General features: G+C 34.7%; 1 protein-coding gene across 2 annotated transcripts in view; it reads right to left on the bottom strand.

The window, feature by feature from the left end:
- LOC137393048 (N-alpha-acetyltransferase 25, NatB auxiliary subunit-like) overlaps window positions 1-22,112 on the bottom strand; it is a 50,645-nt gene extending 28,533 nt beyond the window's left edge. For both annotated transcript variants that reach the window (XM_068079436.1, XM_068079438.1), the window contains exons 1-5: window positions 22,023-22,112; window positions 21,685-21,770; window positions 14,741-14,879; window positions 9,675-9,871; window positions 4,580-4,682 (exon numbers count right to left, since the gene is read on the bottom strand). In XM_068079436.1, coding sequence (XP_067935537.1) covers window positions 4,580-4,682; window positions 9,675-9,871; window positions 14,741-14,879; window positions 21,685-21,770; window positions 22,023-22,107 — 610 coding nt within the window. In that variant the 5' untranslated portion in view covers window positions 22,108-22,112. The remainder of the gene's footprint in view (window positions 1-4,579; window positions 4,683-9,674; window positions 9,872-14,740; window positions 14,880-21,684; window positions 21,771-22,022) is intronic.
- Window positions 22,113-22,155: the final 43 nt, after the last annotated feature.

Here is a 22,155-nt window from a genome sequence, read left to right as displayed (position 1 = left end):
ATGTACGAAGCATTTTTTAAATGCACAAAAACTCTTTTAAAAATCCTTGGCAAAATTTATGGAAGTATTCTAAAACACCATTGAAGTGTTCAGCAGAATATTCACATATGTACGTATATTTGCAGGAGTAGATTCAACCTTTTATAAACACTTTTTGTTGAGAACAGCGAAACTCCCAATGCTCATGAATTTGCTTACATTCCAAGCCAATAATTTTTACTGGTCTATTATGGATTATAATCAAAGTCAAACTTTAATCGTAGCAAAGCTCCTACTGTAAGCACAACAACATAGTTTATTGCAGGCCATAACAAAACACATGGAATAGCCACAAAAACCTGTAATATTGTAATATAGTTACATGTTAGTTAGTTGTAGAACTTGTTTTTTGCTAATATTAGGCAAGCTTAAACAAAGTACTACAAAAGCCTTAAACATTAAAACTGCGTAGTAATAACGCATACAATTTTCAATCTAGCCAAATTGACAACAAAAACATCCGAGATTGCCATTGACCGGTATTACTATATTTAGGATAAATAAAAATTATTCCATGAGGCATAGAAGTGCGTGTCATGTTAGCACTTTGCAAAATACATTTGCTTCGCTGAGGTCACACTACCTAATTAGACAATAGTGGTGGCAAGTGCACGATTTTAGCGAATAAAAACTAGCATGCTGCTGAACTTCTTCCAAAAATGAAGACATTATCGATAACGCATGCAATCCTCTGAAAACTTCCGGCAAAATAGGCGACTGGGCCATGAATTCAGCAGATATCTAGCGTTCCATGGGTCTCATAGATGTAACTGCAAAACTCTACAACTGATTTGACTGCAAGAGATCCATGAAGGTGAATTTTGTGTACAAAGGCCTTTTTGTCATATGCGGTCAGACAGCCAGATGCGGATGATTTAAAATGAGAGGACATCATATACAGCGGCTGGCCAGTTTACACAGACACCTTAGTACCATTTAGCTAGCCGTTTAGACATTGTATAATATAGATAAAAATATCAAAAGTCATTTCAAAGCCAAATTAGTAATGATTATATGAATCATATTATATGAACTACTAGATGAATGCTTCGCATTACCTAGCTGATAAAAGTCTTTGGACAGAAAATTAATTTTTATTGAACATATACAACATTTACCATTCTAACTTTTAAACTTCATATCATAAGAAAAGTGTTTTTTTTTGTGCAGTTCAAATGAATTGAGAAAAAATAAAACAAATGTGAAGGTTTTCAAACTTTTTCAAACAACTGCAACTTTTAAATTTCATATCATGAAAAAAAGTGTTGTTGAAATAAATGAGAAAAAATAAAACTGTAAAGGTGGTTAATGTAAATGTGAAGTCATTAGCAAGTAATGGCTAAATATAGTCTGTTTTGCTATGACTACAGTGAAAAACAATTTGGTATACAATTATATTGTCATAGTTCATTTCAGTGTTGGCATCATAAGGCGAAAATAATAAAAATAAATAATACTAATAATAACAAATAAAATACTCAAAACGAGTCGTATAGAGACCCATAGTAATTATCTAATGCAAACACTTGGTAAAAATCATCATTGATCATTAAAAGAGTAGTAACAAAACAATGTTAACTTTAGTAACTATAGTCACTTACAATAACTTTAGTAACTATAGTCACTTACAAGAACTATAGTAACTATAGTCGCTTACAATAACTATAGTCACTTACAATAACTATAGTCACTTACAATAACTATAGTCACTTACAATAACTATAGTAACTATCGTCACTTACAATAACTTTAGTAACTATAGTCACTTACAATAACTTTAGTAACTATAGTCACTTACAATAACTTTAGTAACTATAGTCACTTACAATAACTTTAGTAACTATAGTCACTTACAATAACTATAGTAACTATAGTCATTTACAATAACTATAGTCACTTACAATAACTATAGTCACTTACAATAACTATAGTAACTATCGTCACTTACAATAACTTTAGTAACTATAGTCACTTACAATAACTTTAGTAACTATAGTCACTTACAATAACTATAGTAACTATAGTCACTTACAATAACTTTAGTAACTATAGTCACTTACAATAACTTTAGTCACTTACAATAACTTTAGTAACTAAAGTCACTTATAATAACTTTAGTAACTATGGTCACTTACAATAACTTTAGTAACTATAGTCACTTACAATAACTTTAGTCACTTACAATAACTTTAGTAACTAAAGTCACTTATAATAACTTTAGTAACTATGGTCACTTACAATAACTTTAGTAACTATAGTCACTTACAATAACTTTAGTGCGTTTTGGGGTTATGATCTGCAAGATAATATAACATTACAATGTACTACGTGGAGAGTTTTTACCTTCGAGACAGACGTGTAACATAAACAATGAATCTCACTTAAATGAATTTAGCTTACTAAACATAGACTTGAAGGAAATTTTAGTATTTTAGTAAACTTCAAACTGAGATCTAAAATTTTATCACTTATCAGTTTGCGAATCAGTTTTTACCATAACGGATAAAGCTGAACTCGCAATGGCGAGCAACGTATATCCCTTAATGATGTATATAATCAGTACACTTCATCAGTACATTTCCGCCGCCACTTCTAACCAGCTATGACGTCATTTCTGAACTCTTATAATCGTAAACTCAGTTTCACCCAGATAGTGACATATATCACCCAAAGAATCCATCAATCTCATGTAGCTAAATTGGTAAAACATTTGCATGGTGAACGGGAGGTTTCAAAATAAAATCCTCGGTGTTACAGATTCTTCATCCCAACATTCTAATAGCTATAATAGCTGGACATACCAGACATAGACACACGGAAATTGAGATTTATATAGATAAAATAGCTGAATGCCCAACGTTGCTCGGGTAATAAATGTTAGCGCAGAAAGTCTTTTTTTATTCAACATATAACAACAGTTACCATTTTAACTTTCAAATTTCATAACATGAGGAAAATGTTTTGTGCAGGTCAAATAAATTTAAAAAAAACGGCTATAAAAAGGTTTGAATGTAAATGTGAAATAATTAGCAAATAATAGCTAAATTAAGTCCGTTTTGCTACAATTACAATAAAAGATGATTTGGTAATGATACAATTAATACGAACTGAAAAACAAAAAATCCTGAATATGTTGGATTAATAATAGCAATTCGTGCATAAAAGTGTGTGTATAAAAATGGTTACTGTTCCAGCAGAAGCTATCCATCAAAACTTTGAATATGACGATACTGGCACCTCTCGATACTGGTACAAATGTAAAAATGAGATATTGTACTGTCTTTGTCTGACCAAACAGAGAGAGAATGTAGAGGCTCTTCCTATAGAGATAATATGATTGTCCGCGTGGAAAGAATTGGCCTTGACCGTGATATAGCAATTGAACGTTACAAAAAAGCGGAAATAGAAGTTATAAAACATGAAAAAGCATTGTGTTTCATAGAGTTAATAGAATTCATAGACTTTCAAATAATACGTCATTTAGTGCGTGCATACTCTATACAGTATATGATAGTGTCTTTGATCGATACGCCTTGTATAGCTCAATGTTAGAGCGCGTGGATAATAACCTTGCGGTTGTTATCTCCGTGAGATCAAATCCATCAGAATGCGGAATTTTCATTTCAAGATTTAAATAGCTATAGCTGGACATACACAGGCACAAACTTTGAGATATATACATGTATATATAGATAAACTCTATATAACGACTATCTCCAATATATTACGATTGCCTCTTGTTAAAAATATAACTCAACACCCCTTCATCCCTTTGCACCATTGCACCACTTTAAACTTTCTCAGGTTTCCTGAGGAAGTTGAGAGTGGTGCAATAGTTGTGGTACACAATAGTATTGGGGTACTTGATAATGGGAATTAAATCATGGAGGCCTCGTTGTCAATGGGTATAGGCATGAATATGCCTCTTGATATGTTATTGGCAAATTTTGCCTGAGATCGTCATCAATGATCAATCCTTGTGAGGATATACTAAGCAACTGCTTGCTGTATGACATACACATGCGTTCAGCTAGTGCAGGAGAGGGGATAGGATGGCTGAGAATGCATCGCTGAAAGCAGCATGTGAAAAGTAGCACCAGGTTTTAGTGAACACACGAGTTTCGACGACTGATAAGTGTATACCGCAAATCAATAGCAAAACATTTCTTTCTTTGGGAAGCTGAAAACGCATATGACTTGTTGCCCGATCATCTACGTACATCATATCTTGTGTTCTTTGAATGTATTCATATGTAATTAAACTGACCAGGCCCGCGCTGAGTAGTTAGACTCAATTCTATTTACAAAGCTGCAACTGAAGAGCTTCATTCGACTAAAACCAATTGCCGAGGATGTAACTACTGCGTAGTGACACAACTCCAAATTAACTGGCTGATCACTTTCACCATTGCGTCTTAACTAACTCCCAGTGGCCCAAATTTTCGCTAATTCCTTATAAGAAAGATTCACCAAAAGACACTAGTACATTATACACATACCCCCATAGTAAGCGATAACGCCAAACTATCAGTTTATGTACCTGCATTGAGCTCAAGAGCAGCGAGGTTCTTCCTGCTAACTTTTGCCATCTTTTCAGCTAATGCTAAAAGCATGGCTGGAAGCTTTGCATCCGGCTCAGAAGCCTGCAATAAACACGAACCTAAATGCTAGTTGATATAAAAAAACCAAGCAGAAGGACAGCAAATGCTTGTAAGAACAAAGCAATAGTAGGGGAGGGTGGGGCACGTTGCAACAAAAAATGCATTTTTGGATATATAGTTTTCCTAAAATATTGGAATATGATGTAGTCAAATGCCTATGCCAATAATGTATGCCAAATGCCAATTCTGCTGGTTGTATACTTTGAAAAATATCACAAAAGTACTAATTACATAATTGGTATGTCAACATACCCGCTAGGGGGTACGTTGAAATGTCTTTGATTTTCATAGTAAATTTTAGTTTTAGAATTGTGTTTTCTTAAATTTATTTTGAGCCAAACAATTCAAATTTCCACCAATTATCTGCGCAAGGAAAGCTAAAAAAGTGTTTGCTATGAACTTCAAAGCACCTTGTACAACAAACAAACTTCCACAGTAAAACAAAACCTATATACATCTATATATCTCTCAAAGTTTGTCTGTATGTGTTTCTGTGTGTTTGCGTATGTCCAGCTATAGCTATTAAAATCTTTGAATTTAAAATTCTGCACTCTGATGAATTTGAACTCACGGAGATTGCAGCCGCAATTTTTAAATTCAAGCGCTCTACCACTGAGCTATACAAGACTATACTGACCAATCACACTATAATTTATTGTATAGCGTATGCACACGCTAAATGACGTATTATTTAAAACTCTATGAATTTTATTAACACTTTGAAACACAACGCTTTTCCGTGTTTCCTTGAGCTTCTATTTTTGGTTTTCATAAGCTTCAATTGCTAAAAATCGCAGTCAAGGCCAATTCTTTTCACGCGGACAATTGTACTATCTCCGTAGAAGGAGCCTCGACATTCTTTCTTCGTTCTGTCAAACAAAGAGAGTACGATATCTCGTTTTTACATTTGTACCAGTATCGACAGGTACCAGTATTGTCGTATTTATAATTTCATATGGATAGCTTCTGCTGGAACAGTACCCTTTTTGATACACACACACACGCTTCTATGCACGGATTGTTATTATTAAGCCAACCTATTCAGGATTTTTATTTTGTTTTCTCAGTTAGTATTAATTGTATCATTACCCAATCATCTTTTATTGCGATCATAGCAAAACAGACTTAATTTAGCTCTTACTTGCTAATTATTTCCGATTTACATTTAAACCCTTTTATAGTTGTTTTAGGTTTTTTCAAGTTATCTTTTTAATTACATTTTTATTTTAATCTATTTGCTTCGCACAGAACATTTTCCTTATGATATGCAGTTTGAAAGTTACAGTTGTTTTACAAAGTTTGAAAACCTTTACAGTTGTTTGCATTATTTCTTTTAATTTATTTCAACTACACAAAACACTTTTCTCATGATATGTAGTTTGAAAGTTAGAATGGAAAATGTTGTAATATGTTAAATACAAATCAATTTTCTGTCCAAAAACTTTTTTATTGCCCGAGCAATGCTGGGTAGTACAGCTAGTGTTGACAAAAATAGGAATTTTTTTTCTATATAATAGTATTTGCAGTCATGATATCAATATTGTCCAGAAATTTAGGGGTTCATCGTGAGGATCAACTATTAGCTACGTCATCAAAGTTTGTATCAAACAGCAGTTTCAATGCTACTCGAGCTGTTCCCGCTATAAGAATAGAGGGGCAAGTTGCGACATGTTGCAACATGCCCCTCTATTCTTATCAGTAAAACATGTTGCAACATGCCCCTCTATTCTATCAGTAAAACATGGTGCATGATACAAGAGTAACCAAAACATTTATCCCAACTCAGGACGATGTAACATCATGAAGTTGGTGGGTGCATTGTGAAGCGAACATGTCTATAGCTGCCTAACTTTTGTTAACGCGGGATAATTTAAAATGAAGATATGCAATTCTTTAAATTTGAATATAAAAATAAAAAAGGTCAAAAATTACCATTAAATTTTACAAAATCATGGCTCACCTAAATTTGCTGTTCTTTTTATTCCACGCAATTAGGATATCTCATAAGATGACTTAGAAAGCTCTTTAATTAGTGAGGTAGGAATTTGTGTCATTTTGCTTCGAATGATGTAAACAAGCAATAAATTTGAGGAATGTTTCAATGTGCCCAGTGTTGCGATGTGCCCCACTCTCCCCTACTACTATAATTGTTACAAGAAATGCTGTCGGATATCTCTGTCAGCATCACCAATTAAGGAACCCTAATCTGGCACAAAGCAACTCAAATCATAAAAAAGCTGCACATATGGCACTGAGATAATTCTATCATAACAATATGCATTGCGAGTAAAGCACCCCTTGAAATTTTTAAAGCAATACAGTCGTGCCGCTGTTTGTACTATTTCTCTCGACGACCACATTAAATCAGTGCTACTATCAGACGACCACATTAAATCAGTGCTACGAACAGACGACCACGTTAAAACAGTGCTACGAACAGACGACCACATTAAATCAGTGCTACGAACAGATGACCACATTAAATCAGTGCTACGAACAGATGACCACATTAAATCAGTGCTACGAACAGACGACCACATTAAATCAGTGCTACGAACAGACGACCACGTTAAATCAGTGCTACTAACAAGCGACCACATTAAACCAGTGCTACGAACAGACGACCACATTAAATCAGTGCTCTGAACAGACGACCACATTAAATCAGTGCTACGAACAGACGACCACATTAAATCAGTGCTACGAACAGACGACCACATTAAATCAGTGCTACGAACAGACGACCACATTAAATCAGTACTACGAACAGAACACTACATTAAATCAGTGCTAAGACCAGAACACTACATATGAGCATCAACCAAACCGCCTTATAACGCGTAGAAAGGAATGTGCAACTTATTTTTTCAATGGGCAAAGCCACTCGCGGTTTGCCCAATCTGGCATACGCAAAAGTGAACCAAATATTGTTCTTTATCACTTGATACAGTAACTAGCATGCGCCAGCTACTGAACCCATGAGCGAGTAACAATGACTAATATTGTAACCTCCTACTACATCTACAGAAAGCATCTTAGTGCACAAATCGTGAATCCAGCAAATGTTTTTTACAACCCTCCTATACTTACATAATATAAATGACTATGAAGCCACTCAACAAAATGCCTTCATGATGACAGGCAGTCGTTAGCATACAAGGAGACTTATCAGTAAAGTTAAAAACTGACTTCTTTAAATGTTACGAGGGGACAACTCAAATGTAGAGTGAGAACAAAAAAGCCTGAAGCCATGACAAATTTAGTTCTGCACATTGTCTTTTATCGTAAAGTTAGATGAGGGCCCGACGCTGTGTTACGCACACCTATATATATATTTCTCAAAATATGTCGGATGTTGTATGTCGTTTGTTATTCCGGCTATAGCTATTGAAATCTTGATATGAAAACTCCGCGTTCTGATGGATTGGACTCACGACGAATGCATCAACAGGTTTTTGTCTGGACGGTCTACCACTGAGCTAGAACCACATATTGTTCAAAAACGTTTTTATATACCGCATACTCCTTGTGAATGCCAATTATTTTAGCATTGCTAGCACGCGTTACGATGCCTGTGTTCATAACTATTTTGGGACATAAGTTTACATAACGCGATGCTTCTTTATTTTTTTTCACGAAGGCTAATCTATTCCACCCCACGATATCGACAATAATTTATTTGGAACTTAAAATTTGGTGATTTGTGTACTGATTATATACAGTAAAACCTCGGCTCTTGGACGCTTCGGTTCTCGACGAACTCGGTTCTTGACGAACTCGGTTTTCGACCAAAGATTTTGAGATTTGTTCGTCACAGATCTCAAACAAAAATTCAGTTTGGGAACTGAACTTGGAATTGGAACAGCTCCGGAAACGGTATAGAAACATTCGTTAACAAACGGAAAAGCAATTTACACTTCAAAAAATCTTTACAAAAACAGAGGAATCATCTGGGATGACGGCTTTCTTACCGAAGAGATTTTCTAGGGAAATAACCTATCTAGTCGAGTTACCCTAAATTGTTTTGGAGGAGGATTCTCCTTCAAAGATGTGAAATAAACGTGCCATTGCTGTTTATATTTTTTTCCTACGATTTTTGATGTAACTGATCCGTTGCATTTTTTTGCGGTTTCATTATCAATTTCTGCAATTTTTGTCATTGTATCTTAACCTTTAATGTTTTTGATGTTTTAAGAGCAAAGCATACAAAATCTTTACTTTTGTTTTTTTTCCATCATCATAAATAGAAAACCATTATTAAAATCAAACACGATCTATATCTACCCATTTTTATTTATACTATGCAGTATAGGTTATGGTGTAAAATGTAAAATACTCTACCAAAGTTGTTTCCTCGCCTTGGAATGGATTAAAATTTACATACATTCATTCTAAAGGAAAAAATTGTTCCGGATCTTAAACAACTCAGTTTTCGAACAACCTTCTGGAATGGATGTTCGAGAACCGACGTTCCACTGTACGTTATTAAAAGATATACATCGCTGAAAGTTATGAAATTTTAAAATGACAGAAGTTTGAAAACCTTTACGGTTGTTTTATGCATTTTTAATTTAGTTGTCCTGCACAAAACTTTTTTCCTCCTGATATGAAATTTGAAAGTTACGGTTGTTTGACAAAGTTTGAAAACTTTTGCAGTTGTTTTTTATTTTCTCTTTCAATTTATTTCAACAACAAAACACTTCTCTCGTGATATGTAGTGTGAAAGTTAGAATGGCAAATGATGTTATATGTTAAATACAAATCAGTTTTCTGTCCAAAGAATTTTTTATTACCTGGGCAACGCCGAGTAGCACAGCTAGTGTTATGGTATTTTCAACCTTAAAAGTAAGCATGAGATGTTTTAAGCCTGCCAGAGCCTCAACAACATAATCCACTCTTCAACAACATAAACCACTCAACGAAAGCTTGTCTAGTCATTTTGTATTGCGTACAGCCAATGTGAAGCATACAGACCTGTAGAACCAAACTCATTACACTCCAGTAATAATAAGGATTGTTGTCTGGCTTGAGTTTGTGCAGCTTGACAGCGATCTGCTGCTGCCGCTTGTAGTTGTCTATGCGCACGTGGGCCATAAAAAGATGAGAGAGGTACTCCTCGCTGTCAGGACATTGCTCCACCGCACTCTCATACATGTCAGCTATGAGAGCCACTTCAAGTGGAGCACAAGCGCACAAATTATAATACATATGGCAACTATAGACTAAAGTGAGTATAATAACCACAGACTAAAATAAGTAGTCAAACCTCAGTTTTCAACCATAATCCATTTCAGAAGGCTGTTCAAAAAGACTTTGTTTGAAAACCAAAACTATTTTTCCCATTGTAATTAAGGGCTACTGACGGCATATGAAAATTACATCTGCATATAACAATATAATGCTATTTCGTTTTTCAGCAATGCAGACACTAAAGCTGTGACGTAAGGCAGTAACTTTTTTGATAAAACACAGGCTTATAATCAAAGCACAAGGTTGAAGCTGATTACACAAATACTCCAATAGACCCAACATTAACTCTTGAGTATTAGGTATAGAGTTACATCCATCGGCTTGCGCATACATCATGTGGAGTGAGCTAGCAAGAAATTCTTCCTTCATGCAAATAGGATATTCCCACGACCAAACAAGCGGTAGCGAAGTTTGAGAGTTTTTATGATAAACGCATGTGCACACAACTTACGAAAATTATTCATCAACAACGTCGCAAACCCTTGTATCGAAATATCATCATCAAATTTAACCATCGTTTTGTAGAGTCGTTAAAGTATAATAACGATACAAAACACGTATAAGCCTATTTAAATATGTTACCAAGTCTTTGTAAATTGTCGACAGTCTCTTAAAACTTACCCATCTGAATGGATTATACACAAATAGACAGATTTATTAGGCCGAAAATCGGTATTAAAACTTGCTAAGCCTTACTTTTATCAAAGTTAAGATCGGAAATTGAAACGCCGAGCGACAGAGAATAGAACGATTAAGTCATGCACATTTCACGAAAAAATAACGTGCACATTTCACCAGTCTATAGCATTGTCGAATTGCCGAAGGTTTCTGTAATTAACGTAGGAGTGCTGAAATCGTTTCATTTTTGCCGATTTCAAAGTAACTGACATTTTAGACACTGTTGAGTACTTTGGTATTCTAACTGATGTCCAACGCAGTGTAAGTAAAGGAAATGACGATGATATTTTTTTCTAACTATTCTTATGAGATTATTACAATATTTAATTATAAGTTTGGATGACTACAGAACAATGACTACATAGTACAGATTTTCTAAAAATCTATATAAATATCACAACTTCTTGATATTGCTAGCTATGACGTTTTTAAATGTAAACAAAATAGTGCATTAGTTTTATATTATTACTATATTAATAATATTGGTTATTCTAATAATATCAGTGCATTTTACTTCTAATATTGACCAATATTTCATTTCTCCTATTGCAGGGGGAGAGATATAAACATATAATCTTTTCCTTTCATTATTGCTATTTGCTGTATATAATAACACCCACACCCAGTACATTACAGCTACCATTGCAGTTATCCTATTGCACTGCAGTGCCATTTGACTGCTAATATTGCATTTCTCAACCATCAGTACCCTTTCTTTTTTTCCAATATCTCTTTGGTCGTGGGCTGTATGACAGTGGAATTTCTAGTATAATTATAGTTACTGCTGCTTTCGGTTGACAATTTGTGAAGATTGCAAATCTTTCTGTTCATTTTCACGAGTGACTTGAAAATATTAAAAAACCTGGCATTCAGTCAAAATTACACAAAGTATTGAAACCCCAATCCGTCACACTATCAGCTGTTGTTAATTTTAATCCGTTCCAAGCCTACAGAACAACTTTATTAAAGCACATTTTTAATATTCCACACCATAAACTGTATACACATAGCATAAGAGAGCAGGTAATATGTACAATACAGTGATTATATCATAGAAACCTATTAATAGACTAGATTATGTTGGGGATTGTACAGTACTACTGTATCTGTAGCAGATCAGACTTGTATACTGTATACCATAAATGAATGTGTAGAAATAGCCTGTGTTTTACTTTAATAAAATATATCCTAAGATCATGAAAAAACAAAGACATTTCACGTTTTAGTTAAATTACCAAATTTAACATTAACAATAAAGTAACAAAGGCTAGCTTACGCTAAGGCTACGATCTAGAATGAGTACAGAATGAGAATGAATGAGTACAGTAGCGTAGCATCGATCAAGATGTTGATCTTGGCTATTGATGTTGAGCATCGATAGCCAAGATCGTAGCCAAGATTATGGGAAAGATCGTGTGAAATAAAAAAGAGTACAGCAGAAACATTTCCTGCCTAATATTTTTCCAATTGTGACATAAGAAAGAACTTCTTTTCGGTTTAGTCAAACTAAACTTTTGGTTCAAAATTGAGGTGTAAAATTTCAGATTTTCTAGTAAGTATAATAAAAGTAGAAATACAATTTGATCAAGATCAAAAATGTTCGAAAGGCAAAGTTTGACTTTAGAGAAAGCACACACTAGAATAATTATAGCAAGCACACTAAAATAAATATAGCAAACACACACTAGAATAAGTATAGCAAGCACACACTAGAATAAATATAGCAAGCAAACACTAGAATAAGTATAGCAAGCACACACTGGAATAACTATAGCAAGCACACACTAGAATAACTATATCAAGCACACACTAGAATAACTATAGCAAGCCCACACTAGACTAAGTAGGTATAGCAAGCACACACTAGAATAAATATAGCAAGCACATTTTACCATAAGAATGACAAGCACACGGTAGAATAATTATAACAAGCACACACTAGAATAACTATAGCAAGCACACACTAGAATAAGTATAGCAACCACACACTAGAATAAGTATAGCAAGCCCACACTAGACTAAGTAGGTATAGCAAGCACACACTAGAATAAATATAGCAAGCACACACTACAAAACAAATAGCAAGCACACACTAAAATATCAGTTTAGCAAGCGAACACTAGAATAAGTATAGCAAGCCCACAGTAGAATACGTATAGCAAACACACACTATAATAAGTATAGCAAGCACACACTAGAATAAATAAGTATAGCAAGCCCACAGTAGAATAAGTATAGCAAGCCCACAGTAGAATGAGTATAGCAAACACACACTAGAATAAGTATAGCAAGCAAACACTAGAATAAGTATAGCAAGCCCACAGTAGAATGAGTATAGCAAACATACACTAGAATAAGTATAGCAAGCACACACTAGAATAAGTATAGCAAGCACACACTAGAATAATTATAGCAAGCCCACAGTAGAATGAGTATAGCAAACACACAGTAGAATGAGCATAGCAAGCACACACTAGAATAAGTACAGCAAGCACACACTAGAATGAGTATAGCAAGCACACACTAGAATAAGTATAGCAAGCACACACTAGAATAAGTATAGCAAGCCCACAGTAGAATGAGTATAGCAAACACACACTAGAATAAGTATAGCAAGCACACACTAGAATAAGTATAGCAAGCCCACAATAGAATGAGTATAGCAAACACACAGTAGAATGAGTATAGCAAGCACACACTAGAATAAGTATAGCAAGCACACACTAGAATAAGTATAGCAATAACACACTGAATAAAAAGCATGGTAATCATCTCGATGATAAATACATGGTTACATATGATTTTTCCTGAGTTAATGAAAAGGAATATTAACTCCAAATAAAATTTAAAAATACCGCTCAGATCTCGAATAGCCCACAATTATAGAGCCAGGACTGGGCAGTTAATGCCTAGCTAAACACTAATGATTTGGATCTTGATGTTGTCACTGCAATGTTTTACAACAAATGTGTTAGTCTATGTTGGTAGAGATAAAACTGATGCATCTGGGATTGGCTGAAATAGCTGATTATAATGATCTAGGCTCCATTTTTGTTAATTTTCAATGAAAGCTAGTTTCATAGATCTGTTTCACGTTTGACTGATGAAGACAATATGGCTTCGCTCAAATAACTAATTACCATACTTTTCAGACTATTAACCTCACCCCTATATGAGCTGCATCTGCTTTATTTTCAAAAAACCGATAATAAAACTACCTAGGCCGCACCTTTTGTATAGGCCGCAGAACTCATGACGATGATTTTTAACACGGCAACAACTTTGCTGGTTAAAATGGAACAGTGCCGTTAGGCACTGTTCCGTATTAACTGACGCTTTTTAACCCAGTACCTAATGGAACAGTACCGTTAGGCATTGTTTCGTTTTTTTCTTTCACCTCTCGAAGTGCACTAACCAGAGATTTTGGTTAATGCGCCCTAGCGGTGAAAAAAGCCACAGAATAGCCACACCCTTATATAAGCCGCATGGCTCAAAACATCAGAAAAACGTAGCGGCTAATAGTCCGAAAAGTACGGTATATAGACAAAAATATTTTGTTTGTAACAGATATACAAAGACAACGAACTATAATAAATCAAAACTGCTAACAAAATATTTCAGATAATTCTTTTTCAAGTCTCAATTTTTTATAGTTGGATTGGCATGTATGTTACGAACCTAAAGCATTTTTGTACCTGAATCTTTTCATCATCAACGGGCAGCATTTTTTGGAGCAAAATATAGCAATACAGATAACTGGACAAATATTATTGCTATAACACATTGTTAATAATTTATATCGATAATGAATATGTGGGTCATAATTCAATACTGAAAAATCTAGCAAATGATGTCACTACTGAGAACAAATCTCATTGGTCAATCATTTGTCAACACTAAGCATGGTTTAGTAGCATTTGGGTAGATAGCCACAACGAATATCTACACTATGCTTCTATAATGCATTTGGAGTGGTAGACAGGCCTTTATGGATGCCGAAGAAAAGGTAAGAGCTCTCAGGTTGGTTAAGCGGTTTAACATCTACAGAGAGCCTAATGGACTGATATAGAAGATAAGAGTAGGTTACAGAATGCAGTTGTAGGCTTACATACACTTGTTAGCCTCCTTGTAGCATATGTTGAGCACTTGTAGGGTCGACTCATCGCTAGGCTTGGTGCTGTGCACCGACTCTGCTATGGGAAGAGCTTCCTCGATCCGACCAAGCCTTATCATTGCCAGTGCCTTTAGTGACTGCAATGATAACCTTGGAACTTAAAATGGAAACTTGAAATTACCATGCTTTGCAGTAATTCAGATGCACCCTTTCCTTCTTTGACATCAATTTTAACATTCGACAAGTGAGCTACAGTCATACCTCAACATATGGGTGCCCCAACATGCAAAAACTTGAGAGACGAGCTGCCTTTCTAGCAAGTGTCTTCCTTGAAATACGGGCCACTACACGGCCATGTATACGCGAGGCTGCTTTCAAGAACAGCATCGCTCAGTCTTTCTCCTAGAACTAGCTCAAAAAAGGTTTTGAGAAGGTTGCCTAAAGGTGATAGTGAATGCGAGGCAAAACCACTTAACCGGAAACGGATACTAAAAAATTACGACAATAAAATTAAAGGTAAGTTTAGTAAAAGATTAAAACTCTGCTTCAAGGGTGTGTTTAGTAAGCTAAATTTATTGACGTTAAATTCAAAGTTTTTATCACATGGGGTCACAAAAGTTTAGTGTATGGCACGCATTGCTGCCAAGTCTCTCTCAGACAGTCTCAACGGTAAAAACTCCTCACAGTAGTGTACATAAAAAAGATACTACATTTTATTGCCAATCATAACTAAATATGTATTGTACATGTAAGTACAGTGCACCCTCAGGCCACGATTTTAGTAAGTTCCAGGATTGGCATCGTTTTTTTGAAAAAATCGTATGGAGTGGTAAAGAAACCATAGTAATTATCTAATGCAAACACTCCCTGGTACCGGCATGGAAACTTTATATACCCACTGTACATGTACATTAAAAATTAGTAACAAAATAGTACGTTAATTTTAGTAACTATAGTTACTTACAATAACTTTAGTATATTTAGTGCATTTATTGGTTATGATCTGAATCAAAATGTAACGTTGCAATGAAGGGATAAACATAGCACGATGAAGTTGCGATACTACAAATAATACTTTGCACAGAGCGCAGAGTATATTATTATATATTAATATTATTATAATACTAATTAATAATGTATAATATTATTATAATAATATTATATATAATATTATTATATATTGTTATATATTAATTTATATATATGTAAAGAGCAAGCTATATTACGACATAGCAGCAAGATTGGTGATCTATTTGTGGTATCTAGTTATTAACAATCCACTGTTTTGATAGAAATATAAACAATTTTTACATTCTTACTATGACAATTACTGGGAACAGCCACACCTCAACTCATAGTTACTCTGTGCGATGCAACCAATTGTGTGATAGAAAGCATTGAAGTGTAATCATTGGTCATAGCTATCAAGTTACTTTGTCTAGAATACAATTCAACAGCTATTATGCGATAAATCTAGTGGAAAATAATATGACTTGTGGCCAATCATGCTAACATTATCTGGTTTGAACGCACCATATTTCATGCCAAACTGCTTGTAGAAGTGGAGAGTGGTGCAAATGTAAAAGGAGCCACATTTGGTTTGAAGGAACAACGCGTATGATGTCATTATATCACACGAGAGTATAATAGTTCACAACCAAGATACTAAATTTATTCATTGGTCTCTCAATATAACATATTCTATTTTAATTTTTCTATCCTCCATGAGGTATGACTTCTGTATGTCTCCACCTACCAGGATATGTGACCTTCTGTATGTCTCCCCCTACCAGGATATGTGACCTTCTGTATGTCTCCCCCTACCAGGATATGTGACCTTCTGTATGTCTCCCCCTACCAGGATATGTGACCCTCTGTATGTCTCCCCTTACCAGGATATGTGGCCTTCTGTATGGCTCCCCCTACCAGGATATGTGACCTTCTGTATGTCTCCCCCTACCAGGATATGTGACCTTCTGTATGTCTTCCCCTACTAGGATATGTGACCTTCTGTATGTCCCCCCCCCCTACCAGGATATGTGACCTTCTGTATGTCTCCCCCTACCAGGATATGTGACCCTCTGTATGTCTCCCCCTACCAGGATATGTGACCTTCTGTATGGCTCCCCCTACCAGGATATGTGACCCTCTGTATGGCTCCCCCTACCAGGATATGTGACCCTCTGTATGGCTCCCCCTACCAGGATATGTGACCCTCTGTATGGCTCCCCCTACCAGGATATGTGACCCTCTGTATGGCTCCCCCTACCAGGATATGTGACCCTCTGTATGGCTCCCCCTACCAGGATATGTGACCTTCTGTATGAGTTTGCTGCAGGTTGAACAGCGAAAGAAAGTAAAAGAGTAAAAAAATAGAAAAAAAACTTATTTTTACGACCAACAAGGATACTGATATTACACATAATCGGGGCTATTGCTACTTTAAAAACATCACAAATGTATGAGCTATTTGCATTCTGCTTTGTTACAGAAAACTTTCAGAAATTAGATTCCTAATAAAAATTGACAGTGTTGTTGGCTTCAACTTATATGTTCAAACAAGAACTAAAGCGTTTGAAATAATATTAGATAGTTTTAGTTTAAAAAGGTAATTTCATTTGTATTTTATAAAAAAAATATGAAACAGCAAAATTGAAAGCTTTTATTTGTGATTGGAGCTCTGTAAAGACATGATGCCGAGTTGAAGCTAACAAAAAAGCTAACAAACTAAAATTGAACAATATTGATGAGCATTCAGATTCTTTGTATTTCAAGTATTTATGAACAAAAGAGTGGGAATTGCTTTTTTCTTATGCAGATGCTTTCATTACAGTAAGTTCATGCGTACAGATGAGCAAGCTATGCAACAATGTTTACGAATACAAATGTTCACATTAATGAGAGTTGTGCTTAAAACAATATATTAATGCATTACTTTCCAGATGTGACAATTTCCAGTAAATTAACATACAGCCCAACCTCGAAGTACAAAGTTAGTTTGTTCCAATATTTGCTGATGAGGATGAGAATTTGTTACACTCTATTTTAATATAACTCTTGGTTTTTGTTGTTCTCTAGAATTGGTAGCCTCAACAAGAATTACGCCAAATACCTCAGCAACAAATTTACTTTGCTCATTAGATGATCTTCACCTGACAAATCAGAACTCTACATTGCTGTCTTAATCATTGGAACTCTACATTGCTGTCTTAATCATTGGAACTCTACATTGCTGTCTTAATCATGGGAACTCTACATTGCTGTCTTAATCATTGGAACTCTACATCGCTGTCTTAATCATTGAAACTCTACATCGCTGTCTTAATCATTGGAACTCTACATTGCTGTCTTAATCATGGGAACTCTACATCGCTGTCTTAATCATTGGAACTCTACATTGCTGTCTTAATCATGGGAACTCTACATTGCTGTCTTAATCATTGGAACTCTACATTGCTGTCTTAATCATGGGAACTCTACATTGCTGTCTTAATCATTGGAACTCTACATTGCTGTCTTAATCATTGGACCTCTACATTGCTGTCTTAATCATTGGACCTCTACAATGCTGCCTTAATCATTGGAACTCTACATTGCTGTCTTAATCATTGGAATTCTACATTGCTGTCTTAATCATGGGAACTCTACATTGCTGTCTTAATCATTGGAACTCTACATTGCTGTCTTAATCATTGGAACTCTACATTGCTGTCTTAATAACGGGAACTCTACATTGCTGTCTTAATCATTGGAACTCTAGATTGCTGTCTTAATCATTGGAACTCTACATTGCTGTCTTAATCATTGGACCTCTACATTGCTGTCTTAATCATGGGAACTCTACATTGCTGTCTTAATCATTGTAACTTTACATTAAATAATTTTGATTACACAATGAAATTTATATTATAGAGAATTATCGGCTGAGATGCGTAACCTTTCTACATAGTTTTAACTATGCCTTAAAATGTGAAGAATCGACGCCTTATTCGATGCTTTATTTATTTTTATCTTATGCTTGAGTACAGCAAGAATGCACGAAGAAGCAATGCTCTTCATTTACTGTGTCCTAGACAGCATGATGGATACATAATTAAACTAATCTAATTGTGGATTTAACGTTGTTGGGATGTGCTTTCTGAAAGAGTTTCATTTAACCAAGTAACTATTTTTAAAAGTCATTTTCTAGCAATTTATCAACGATGTTACTGTTTGCACGAATAGGAAAATTCTAATAGACAGTTCGTAGAAAGCTTGAAAAGTGAGTAGCGTCGTTATAATTACAAAAGACCGTAGCAGTCCCCGGCTCAGCTAGTAAAATACTCATGATCATTTTATGAAAGTGAGAACTATGCTAAAACATAGCGTTTGCCGAAACTAGATAAACATATCAGTTTTAAAGTGTTATTTTTGCTAGTTGTATTTGCTATTAAAAGCTTATTTAGGTGTGCAGTCAGTTAACCTTTGAACATATACAAACATTATTCAGCTCCCAAGTAATGCTTATATAACCATCTCCTGTTTTAAGAGTCTGTCATGTGCCATACCTAAAATTTGCAACAATAAATTTTTCTCCAATGTCATGCAAAACTTTGGGCCGTTTTGCGAATAATGGACATTTTTACATTCTGCTCTGATGCTCTGTAATTCATGCGTGTTACAAGGGCCATAGAAGTTCTTCACGCAGCAATGATAATGAAACTGCTTCGAAATGCATGTATTATCTGAAGATATGGCTTTGGATGTTTGTACCTCTCATCTGAAACTTTTAGGCTCGCTAAAAATCTGCGCTATCCAGCAAAGCAACTTCTACCATTTTTAGTCCAATATTCAAAAATAACAAATCACCAAAAACAGGCTGCATTTCAAGCTATACATAAACTGTGTAAGTGTTCACAAGTATTACTCAATAAAAACACATCGCCTTCACATTGGGCACTGCTTTGACTTGTCAATTATTTTTTGTATTGGTTATAATGATAAAAGTAAGTATAGCAAAGTACCATATAGCAAAAGGCATTTAACAAAACCTAAAAAATTTGCTAAAATGTGTTACTACGCTTTGACCGCCATTTTTTAAGCTTAGGTTGGTGTGTAATCTATACACATATATCTCAAAGTTTGTTTGTCTGTTGGATGTCTGCCTGTCCAGCTATAGCTATTAACATCTTGGAATTAAAAGTTCACTGCGTGCTACATTTGAACTCACAATGATTGCAACCACAAGTTTCAAAACCCCGAACTTGACCACTGAGCTACACAATACTTAGAATTCTTAGAATTCTATCATTCTTATTGTATACCGTATACCTTTTTCTCAATTGCACACAATAAATGATGTAGGCCCCTATTAATTAAAATTATTAACTCGATGAAACACGATGTTTTTCGTGTTTTCACGAACTTCTCTTCTATTTCCGGTTTTTCGCAAGGTTTGATTGTTAAATCGGTAAAGGCTAATAATTTTATCGAGTAGGAATAGCCTCTACATTCTCTCTTCTTTCGGTCAGACAAAGACAGTCCGATATCTCATTTTTACAATTGTACCAGTATCAAGAGGTACCAGTATCGTCGTATTCAAAGTTTTGATAGATGGCTTCTGCTGGAACAGTATCCTTTTTTATACACACACACACACACGCTTCTATGCACAAATTGTTATTATTAATTCAAAATATTTGGGATTTTTATTTTGTTTTCTCAGTTCGTATTAATTGTATCATTACCCCATCATTTTTTATCGTAATCGTAGCAAAACAGACTTAATTTAACTACTACTTGCTAATTGTTTCACATTTACATTTAAACACTTTTATAGTTGTTTTATTTTGTTTCTTAATATATTTGACCTGCACAAAACATTTTCCTATGCATTCATCAAGTTTGATGCTAAAGTACAGTCTATAAAATTAGTGCATCAACTATTGTTTAGAAATTTTGAAGAAAATATAATTGAAAGAATGTAATGCCAATAACATATGATAGACATAAAATGTCTAGAATAAGCTTACAAAACATTAGGATATGTTGCTATACTTTGCTCAGAGAAGATTTCTCAATTATAAAAGAGACCAAAATAAAGAGCAGGACAAAAGCAATTAATAATATTTCATGTCTTTTATGTATCCATCACTAACATTAAATAACATATTTCCACTTTTTGTTATTTGGTAGTCAGTAACATTAATTAATTTTTAACCCAAACGTTCATTTAAAAACTGTCGTGCAGAAAACATTGCCCCATGTATATGCAAAATGTATTAGCTATATTTTTCGACATTTTAGCCAATATTCTATTGTCCAAATATTGATCATATTGAAATAATAATATAATAAATAGTAATTGTATTAAATAATATTGTAGAAAACTGGTAAAGACTACTAAAATAATTTGACACGCGCTTTTAACATATGAAAATTGTTGATGGTTACAGCAAGTCTGAACAAATAACCCAAATGCAATGAGCTGTCACCTTCAAAGCATCGTTTTCTAGTTGCAGACTAGCTTAGACTGTACTACATGACAATACTGTTGACATAAATACTCATGGTTTGCATTTTGAGCTATAGCCAAAAGGCAAAAAATTCAATGACAAACTATTAAATTAGTAAACAATGATTTCAATCATATAGACAGTCATTCCCAGTCAGACCTGCCAACCCAAGAGTGGGGCAATGCGTGAAATATGGTTTTGGGGCAATTGATGCATCAATGATAGTATATATAAAATTGTAAAAATTGGGGCAAAAGTCTCACGCATTTTCATTTTTTCTTTGGGGTGATTGCGTGAGTCTCACGCCCAATGCGTGAGAGTTGGCAGGTATGTTCCCAGTCCATATTCAATGGAAACCAGAGACAACTTTTGACAATATGTGTTCCTCTCTGCATTTCTCGCAATCTGGAAAGTGTGCAGCTAATAATTTGAATTCGTCATTTCATACCTTAGCAGTGTTTGAAGCAGGATGCTTCTTTAGTACCTTCTCTGACTCTTGCAAAGCTTTCTTATAATTTCCATAATCTAAACAATCTGGAAAACAAAACACATGTTACAAACAAAAACAATTTTTTGTAGACGTGCAAATATAAAACAGCTATATATTTTAAAAACAAAAGTTCTCAATGTTAAGTATGACTTCCTCCGATAAAATCATCAAACAGAAATAAATGCATCGCAAAAAGTTGCTGACGCATCTTTGATTATCAATGTTTTTGTGATACAATTTAAAACTATGCAACTTTCTGAAAAATACATTCATATATCAGCACCACCAGATATTACCATAAATAGGCCGAAGCTTTCTCTCTAGAACGTTAGAAGAATCTGGAATGAGTTTTTGCACATGGTTTTTCCTCCTGGAAGCCATGGTTAAAGACGACCTTCACTTTTGTTGATATTGCCTGAGCGTCTTTTA

Source organism: Watersipora subatra, chromosome 4, assembly GCF_963576615.1.
Source record: "Watersipora subatra chromosome 4, tzWatSuba1.1, whole genome shotgun sequence".
NCBI lineage: Eukaryota > Metazoa > Bryozoa > Gymnolaemata > Cheilostomatida > Watersiporidae > Watersipora > Watersipora subatra.
The sequence above is the reverse complement of the archived record's forward strand: the minus strand, read 5'-3'. Positions and strand labels throughout refer to the sequence as shown.